At 37.1% G+C, this 9,727-nt stretch overlaps 1 protein-coding gene across 5 annotated transcripts in view; it reads left to right on the forward strand.

The window, feature by feature from the left end:
* LOC103734639 (transmembrane protein 56) overlaps positions 1–9,055 on the forward strand; it is a 72,417-nt gene extending 63,362 nt beyond the window's left edge. For all 5 annotated transcript variants that reach the window (XM_029563827.1, XM_008833676.3, XM_029563829.1 and 2 more), the window contains exons 6-7: positions 2,943–3,016; positions 6,207–9,055. In XM_029563827.1, the coding sequence (XP_029419687.1) occupies positions 2,943–3,016; positions 6,207–6,525 (393 nt within the window). In that variant the 3' untranslated portion in view covers positions 6,526–9,055. The remainder of the gene's footprint in view (positions 1–2,942; positions 3,017–6,206) is intronic.
* Positions 9,056–9,727: the final 672 nt, after the last annotated feature.

The following is a 9,727-nucleotide window of genomic DNA, read 5'->3' on the forward strand; positions in this document are numbered from 1 at the left end:
ACTATGTAGACCAGGCTGGCCTTGAACTCACAGAGATCTGCCTGCCTTTGCCTCCCAAGTGCTGGGACTACAGGCGTGTCCCACCACACCCAGCATTGAGGATTATTTTTATTTTTTGTGTATGAATGTATTGCCTGCTATGTATGTAAGTGCACCCATGCTGTGCAATGCCCACAGGGATCAAAAGAGGGTGTTGCATCCCCTGGAACTAGTTGTTAGGTGCCATGTGGGTGCTGGGAATCGAACTCGGGTACTCCATGAGAGCGGCCAGTGCTCTTAACCGCAGAACCATCTCTCCTGCCCCTGATACTGATAATTTTATAAAGTATTTGATCCTTTTTAAATGTCTTCCCAACCTGTAGAACCACTTTAATGTCTGGTTTTTCTTGTTTTAATTTAACTTGGTGGGGACAAGGGCTAGCCTCAGAAGACACATGCCTTTAACACGTCCATGACTGCTGCTGGCCCCGAAAAGGCGCTGAGAAGTCAGCATGCCATAAATGCATATTTTCTGAGTTGGGATGAGAGTATCCAACTTTAATTTGGAAATAAGATGAGGACAAGAATGGAGGACTGCAATAAGCGCCACATTTATGAGAAGTTTCTCAGAACTGTTTGATGATCTTTGGGGAGGACATAAGGAGCTTACCAAAGGAGGTACCTGAGTTATTTGAAGTTATGTGCTGGTTGCAGGAAAAACTCATATAATGAAGCAATTACTCAGTTTTTGGAAATATGACGACTTCAAAACTGAAATTAAACTAGGGACTAGAAATGTGGCTGTGTTAGAGTGCTTGCCTAGCATGCACAAGGCCCTGAGTTTAATCCCCAGTACTGTGAAAAGCAAAACCAAAAAAATCCATGAAAGAGTGATAAAGATGTCATAAACTGATTCAGATAGGGCTGAGGACATAGCTGTGTTGGTAGGGCTCTCGCTTACTGTGCACAGGCTCTGGGTTTGATCTCCAGCACCACATCACATTAGGCGTGATGGAGGCAGGAAGATTAGGAGTTCAGAGTCATCTCAGCTACATGGTGAATTCAAGATCTACATGGACTACATGAGACCCTGTCTCAAAAAACAACAAAACTTATTAGTAAATGGTTGCTACATTAAGCAGGACTCTTTATTATAACTTATTGGGAATTCAGTATACCTTGAGTATATAATCTTGATGTCTGTTTTAGACATAAGTATAGCATAAGTGATGAATTTCTACTACCAAGGAACTTAACTGACAAAAGCTGGTCTACTAAAACAAGATTTTAGATAGAAAGTGGGTAGACATTTCTGGGGAACTAGAAACTTTTTATAATTCTGAATGCCTGCTGTTACAATAAAATCCAGGCATTCTTTACCTGAACATCTTTGTTGGGAGAATATGTAACTTGGGCTCATCATAGTGAATTGATACCAGCAACTGGCACAAGGTAAGCTGAGGAGCAGAATGCCAGTCAAAATGAGTTTAATTTTTGATTGCAATTCCTTTACATACTGTAATCAAGAAAAGGATTCCCTTAAGTTGCAAAGAGTGTCACTGGGAATGAAGAACAGTCATTGAAGAAGGAAACAGAAAATAAAAAATCCTGGTATATCATGGGATAGAAAAAGACCAGCTTTAAAAATTCAATGTAGATAATACATTTAATTAGTACCTCCCCCCTTTTTTTTGGTCTTTTTGAGACAGGATCTCCTTGTAGCTCACTATGTAGACCAGGCTGAAATCACAGAGATCCACCTGCGTCTGCCTCTGTGTTAAAGTAATAAAACCACATGTCATGATTTCCAGCACATTGCTGTTTTAGGTTTGGCAATGTCCTGGGTGATCGTTAACAAGTTGGCTCTTCTTGTGCACACACAGCTTAGCTTGCCTGTTGGTTTACTCTCTCTGGCTAACGCTTCCCCACAACTTCTTACTCAGCAATACATTTCAGTGTCACTAAAGAAAAAATAAAAATTAGCTTGTAGTCAAGCTCTGAATTTTAAATTCCTAAAATGATTATGTGGATAAGTAGTAAAATCTTCAAATAAAAAAACCCTCCTTTTTAAATGCTTTATGTTGTTTCAATTTAGCATGCTATATCTAGTAGAAAAATTGTTGACCAAGTTTTGTGTGCATCTAATGGATTAGAGATAGGTCAGACTGTTTTCCATGATGTATTATAACTCTGATATGATCAGAAGTGTTAGGGTGATTCCATTTACCTCTGGACAGTTTTAAAATTACACTTACGCTTGTGCAAGTGTGTGTGCCACAGTGTGCCACATGTGTGGAGGTCAGAGAACAATTTGCAGGAGTTGGTTCTCCTTCTACCGTGTGGGATCTAGGGAATGAACTAAGGTCCTCAGTTCCGGTGGCAAAGTGCCTTTACCCATTGAGCCATCTCACCAGTCCACTTCATGGTTTTTTAAAAAAAGTACATTAAATACAATTCCAAGAATTTTATTTCTAATGTTTGTTATACTCTGCTGTTTTTCCTACTTATTAAATTGGTACTTAGAAGATACTAGGTATAATATAAATCTCAAATGTGTGTATGCATTTTAGCTCTGGGATTCTCTGATCAGCAGATACCTATTTTAGATTAACTGTTATAGATGAGATTTGGAATGTTGTTGCATTTGGCAATTATGTATCTGTTCACAGACTTAGGATAATTACACTTTTGCAATATCAAAGCACTTTTGTATCCTATATATGTTAAAATGAGTGCCCATAGGTGTTCATTATAGAACTTCTCAACTTTTGAAATTTATGCTACCATGGGATTGTTTTTTGTCCAGCAGTCTGAGAAAATCATTTTTATAATGAAAGGTGGAAAACTTCCTGGTCTGTTTTAATATTGTTCAATTATACCTTGGAGCTATTGGCTATTTCTAGAGTATTTGTAATTGTAATAAGAATGTTATCCCTGATATTGTGTTTCTGTTTATCATCCAGAAAGATGGAGTGCTTGCATACATTGCCAATTTTCGCCTGCTTGCAGAGCTTTCCAGCCCTTTTGTGAATCAGCGGTAAGTTACTCATGCCATTGATTATCTTAAAGTTGTGTTGTTTATTTTTAGTTTGAGAAAGCTTTTCTCCAAGAGACTGTTCTTTTATATAAAAACCAAGAATATGTGATATGAATTATTGTCACCATTGTGCAAATGAGTAAAGTGGGCCTTGGGTTCCACTTACACAAGCTACCTTTAGGTTCCAGTAACTTACACAAGCTGCCTTTTGAGCCCAGCCCTCTGCAATACACCTGTGCTTTATTCTGACTGGTTCACAGCATTATTTTACCCTTGATACTGAGTAGTGTAAGATGAACTGTGTTCACAAGTCTCAGGATTCAGAGTAGCTCTTCAGAACAAACACCATCTGGCTCATCTTGAGTCCAGTTCTGTTTCTGACCCTGAGTTCCTCATCCCCAAAGTCTGAAGGTAGAAAAGCTGTCCCTGTTTATTGATGAATATATTGTTACCTTACTTCATTTAACAAGGTCTGCTGATTCTTGAACTGTTGAGCCATCCCTTTCTCTCCAAATCTATGGTTCTACATTAGAGACCTCACAAGTAATCCAGAGTATATCTGATGCAGAAAAGATATAGGAGTCCTAGCCTATGAATGAAATCAAGGACACTGGTGACTATGAGGCATAAGCATAGCAGGGAGAAGCCCGGGACCATGGAGATGACTCCTACATCTTTTCTGTATCAGACACACTCTGGATTACCTGAGAGATCTCAAAGTCATGTATGTGGTTCATATCATTGACATAAGAAGAGCTTTCCTGTTATAAAAACATCACCACTTAATTCTCATAGTTACCCAGCTTCTGTGGCATCCCCAACAGGGTCAGAGACCATATTTATACCTTCCTGAGTTGTGTGCCATAAGCAGTCCTAGACTAGGTCTATTCTTCTAAAAGTATCCTATATATGAAGGCTCTCCTGCTATAAATACATTTAATCTACTTTTCAGGAGGTCTGATATTATGTTTACAGGCGATTAGCTTGGATCATCTTTTTGTTTTGTTTTGTGTTTTGGTTGTTTTTTTCTAAGTAAAGAGAAAGTTGGCATTTCCACTACTTTTCTACATGAAGATAATCTATTCATTGGGTTTAAGGCCATTTATACTTTTTTCAGAAATGGTTTCTTGATGCTGGACATAGTCATACACATCCTTAATCCCATTTCTTGGGAGATGGAGGTAGGAGAATGAGGAGTTGAAGTTTATCCTTAACTACGTAGTGAGTTCCAGGCCAGCCTGGGCTATATGAGCTCCTGTCTCAAAAAAAAAATTTTTTTACACTGTTCAGAGACTCTGATAATGTGAAAACATAGATATAGATGAAAGAGCATGTTCTAAGTGGAGAATCCTGGATTCTGATCGATCCTTACATCATGTAAGGAGAGTGACTTAAACTCTCTGAGCTTCTGTTTTTTACCCTATAACACAGGCCAGTAATTACGGAAGACCTCACAGTTAGGAAGATTAGGTGGGATTAATGTGTGTAATGCTTGTTATTCAGTGACAACTCATTCTAGTATGTGTTCATTACGTTAAAATTTAGCAAACCCCAGACGCTTACCTTTGCTTTCTCTATCTTGTCACTTCTCTGCTGTTCATTCATTATAATTAGGTTCTTCATCTACCATTTTACCAGAGCAGTTTAACCAAAGGTGCCAATAGCTTCCAGTTGCAAAATTAGTGAATTTCCTTTCATTTCTTGTTGCATCTGTCTGTGGACCTGATTGTGCTGACCACACCTTTCCGATGCTGGGCCTCCTTGCTTCATGATCCACACTCACCTGGTTCTCCTGCTTCCCTCTGGCCATCTGCTTCCAGTTTGCATGAAGCAGATCTCTAAGTGCTAATGGTCCTCAGAGCTCTCTTCTCAGCCCCCTGATTGTCTCTATACTTTTCCCTGAGTTCTTCCCTCTCAAGATTTCAGCCCTTACCCACTGCTTATCTTAGTGTAATGGACTATATAGGAGTTTGTGGAGAAGACAAACCCAAGTTGTAATTCAACTTTGACATACTGACCATGACCCTGAACACGTTATCCCTGTACTACAGTTGGTCCCTATAAAAAGAGTATATTGAGTATTGTCCACTTCTAACTCCCTTCTCTCCAATTCAACTTTGACATACTGGCCATGACCCTGAACACGTTATCCCTGTACTACAGTTGTATTCCCTATAAAAAGAGTATATTGAGTATTGTCCACTTCTAACTCCCTTCTCTCAGGTAAGATATCAGAAGTAATACATCTAAAATCATAGTGCCTCCCTGCATTCATTCCCATGATCCTGTGACCCAGAGACTCAGTCTACTGAGTTACCCTTGCTTAACATATGGGAATCATCTTGACTGTTTCTCCTTCACACATAATTGGTACCTTGTCAGATCTTAGCATGTCATTTCCTCATATTTATTTCTCTGCCACCTCTTCTCCATCTGTCTGGTGGTGCTTTAACCTATTACCTCTTCTTGGACTGCTGAACTAACCTCAGCATCTATACTGTTAAGTAGAGCGGCCATAAGAGACATACAAGTTAAATATTCTTTTTTAAAAATTATTTTTATTTTATGTGTATGAGTGTATTGTCTGCATGTATATAAGTGCACCGATGTTGTGCAGTGCCTGCAGAGGTCAGAAGACATGTGGGCACTGCACGACACAGGTACACTTACATACATGCAGGCAATACACTCAGACACATAAAATAAAATAATACTTTTTAGAATCAGTTGAGTATATTTGTGTGTATCTGTTCAGAGCTTCCTATTCTGTAGCATTAGTTTTATTCCACCAATGCCATGCCATCTTGATTATGTACCTTTATAGTAATATCCTGAACATAGGTAGTATGAGTCCTCCAGCTGTTCTTTTTCAGTACTGTGTTTGCCTCTTCATATAAACTTTGTTGTGTGGGTGTTGGTGCATGTACACCTGTGTGTGCCTGTGCCTCCCCCCCCCCCCCGTACTGGGGTAACGTATATACACTGCCATACCTGGCTGTTTTTACATGGGTGCTGGAGATCCGAGCTCAGTCCTCATGCTTGCATAGAAAGCAGTTTATCTACTGAGCCATCTCCCCAACCCCTTCATATAAACCGTAAAGAGATGTTCCTTGAGTTCTATAAATGTTAAGGTTAAGATTGCTGATTCTCAGAGTTGCAGAATAAATGTGAGGTTTGATTCTCTTTTCAGATGGTTCTTTGAAGCCCTGAAGTACCCCAAGTTTTCCAAAGCCAATGTCATCAATGGAATACTCATGACAGTGGTATTTTTCATTGTGCGGATTGTTTCAATACCTCCTTTGTATTTCTTCATGTATTCTGTTTATGGAACAGAACCCTACATGAGGCTCGGGCCCATCATCCAGTATGCCTGGATCTCTACTTGTATTGTTTTGGATGTGATGAATGTCATGTGGATGATCAAAATTACAAAAGGATGCATCAAGGTCATCTCTCTCATCAGACAAGAGAAAGCCAAAAATAGCCTTCAGAATGGAAAACTTGATTAAAGGTGTGCTTTGTCAAAACAGTTGTCTAAATAAGCAGTCTTTATTACTACCCACATCATATCTACTAATAGGGTGAATTCTTGGCATGTTCTTGTGCTTCTTTATTAATTATAATTGTTCTTCAGGGTTTCAGTGGTTTCTCTTTTTTTAACCCTTAGAAAAGAGAAAATAAAATTTGGTTTTCATTCTAAGATTTCTTCTTTCCTTCTGCATTATAAGCATGGATAAAAATTTAAAGGTTTAAATAAAAGTTGTAAGTAGAGTGGTGAAACTTCAGAACTCTGTTAGCCTACATGGGGATTTTTCTCTGTGGAAGAATGACTGGTGATCTGGTACCCTTGTTGTGCCACCCATTTTGTTGAAGGAATGAGAACTACTTCAAAATCTATAAAAAGCTCAACATTTTGTTGTGCTACATTCTTTTCTAATGTCAATGCCTGTGATGTGTTGTGTTTAATTTCTAAATTGTTGACATGTCCTTTTTCCTAGGCTATTAGAAGTGACATATTTTTCATGATACACAAGCATCTATTAACAATGAAGTATTTTACTCACTTTGAGAATATCATGGAAAATCCTTCCTGTATTTTACAATGTTTTTCTGATGTCACTTTATTCTATTTTTAGCACTTTATCCAATTACTTTTTTATTTTCTAGTAAGGCAAGGATTAATACAGATCTTATGGACGACATTCCTAAGGAATGAATGTCTTCTAAAAAATGCATGCTGATAGATGCCTACATAGGCTAATAGGAGGAATCATTAGGAAAATGTCTTCAACACTGTCATCCCCTCCGCTGCCTTTCTACTTTTTCTATGAAAAATACATTTCTTGCAAAATCTTCCAAGTTCAGAACCTGACACCATCAGTACCAGTGTTTGTCATGGTAAGATAGGCCTCTTTTGGGTGAGACCAAAACTGCAAAAAAAAAAAAAAAAAAAAATCAGTATTTATATTTTGTTCACAGTTTCTACTCAGGCTTGCTTGCCGGTCTTTGTATTAGTCCATGTAAAGAAAAGGCAGGAAATAAGGTGATTTAACCCAAGTATTCTGATTATCAAAATTATCCTGTGTGAAGAAGATAAGTGACTGATTTTGTTATGTATGTGTTTACTTTTGCTTTGATTCTTGCAATCCAAATATAGAATTATATATTTAGCTATTGCCTTTATTTATTTTTCTGAAGTACTTGACTTGATGATTGTTCTTAAGAAAAAGAGAGATTTAATTCAACTAGTGGTAAATACTTGAACTTAGTTGAACCTAAACCAAAAGATCTAATCCATTCAGATTCTCAGTTTGAAAGAGAATGCTTTTTCTTTCACTGTTTATCATATGATGGCGAAAGGAAGCTAAATGAATGTAATCAAGACTTTTAATAGAATGTAGTTTAATTTAATTGTCCAATAGAGGTAGAGTCTGAGAAATCCTAGTATGGTTAAAGATGAGAATTGAAATTTCAGTCAACTAAGGGATAAAATAAAGTTTCTTGGCTTATACTAGGTACATTTATTTTTTGAAAGATAATGTAAAAGATAGGAATTTGTTTTTAAAGTAGATAATATTACATTGGTAATTGCTTGCTAAATGTATTGCTGTGTCCACATCATAGGCTGTCAAATACGTATTGTTTGTCTGAAGGGTGAAGGTCTAGGAATACAACTGACTTTATATTGTTCTTGGCTTTTGGGCAAGAAAAGTGGGCTTTAAAAAAAAAAAGCAAGGAAAAAATTTATATTATAAAACTATTTTAGAAATTCACTAAAAAAGAAATAAACCTTGAAATAAATATTTTTGACTTTTCGATATTGCTACAGCTCTGAACAGTTTCTAAACTCACCACTGAATGCGGAGTAGAGAGCCGCGTGCGTCTCCTGTACCTTTTCATTTATACTTCATCAGTGTCACTTTTCATTGATTCGTGTAGCTGCTCACCAAACAAGCGTATTCAGAATATCAAACTGTCAGACCAAGATTTGTCATTCCCTTAGCCAGCAGTTCTTATCAGATCAGATACAGTATCCCAAAGTAGGTTTTACACATTTCTTCATACAGGAGAAAAGCAGTGGGAATAACCCCCAGACTGCCGTGCTGCTTCAAGTCAGGCCTTCGCAGGAGCTGTGTTTTGCTCTTCTGTGGTTATATTTATCAACCTAAAATGCAAATAAAGACAGAACATATTTCTTGAACAATGAAATTTTCATTTATCGAATGACAAATTTTGGTAGTTATTTTAGATATTAAGTATTTTGGCTATATGGACTAATTTACATTCGTGAGTCTATTAGGCATTCTGATATTTAAGAACTCTGAAAATATTTATAGAAAATAAAAGCAAATTGGTATAAATTTTTAAGCAATTCTATTTTTCTAGAAAAGGTTAGTGATAATCTGAATATGTAGTATTCTAGAAAATAAAAGTTCTTGTGAAACTGAAAAATGAGTGAAAATTAACTAATACCATACTTGATCATAGATCTTGCATTCAATATTTTATTTGTGAGAATTAAAGCAATTTTGAACTTGATTTTTTAGAGTTTGCATTCTTGTTTCAAAATCATTTAAAAGATTGTTTGCATTTATTTAAAATTCAAAACGCCGTTACATATGCATGCAAAGAAATTAACTCAAGCTTAAAGTATCCTATGGTATGTTGATATCAAGTTTTTATTCCCATTGTTATTTTGTTATTTCATAGACAAGCCCTATGTTAAGAGAAATAATAGCATATCTTTATCATCTCTAAGAGCCACTTTGCTATATTATGGATAAACTCAGTCCATAAGGGACTAATTTTTAAAACTGCCTAATTTATAGGTATTTGAATGAGATTTTTTCCTAAATTTTAGTAATTTGACTCCAAGTTTCACTTTTTAGATGTGTACTTCTTCTGAGGCACACTGGGCATTTGGCAACAAGTTCTCTGGTTTGAGAATTAAGGTTGATTGCTGGTGGCATTTGTTAGGCACATTGTTAGACACAAAGGGAAAAGTGGTGGTCATAGTGCATGCATTTCTTTCTCTCTCTCTTTTTTTTTTTTTTTTTTTTTTTTTTGGTCTTTTTGAGACAGGGTCTCCCTGTAGCCCCAGCTGTCCTGGAACTCACTATGTAGACCAGGCTGGCCTTGAACTCACAGAGATCTGCCTGCCTCTGCCTCCCGAGTGCTGGGACTAAAGGTGTGCGCCACCATGCATCGCTT

This window comes from Nannospalax galili, unplaced genomic scaffold (genome assembly GCF_000622305.1).
Source record: "Nannospalax galili isolate Female #2095 unplaced genomic scaffold, S.galili_v1.0 scaffold255, whole genome shotgun sequence".
NCBI classification, from domain to species: domain Eukaryota; kingdom Metazoa; phylum Chordata; class Mammalia; order Rodentia; family Spalacidae; genus Nannospalax; species Nannospalax galili.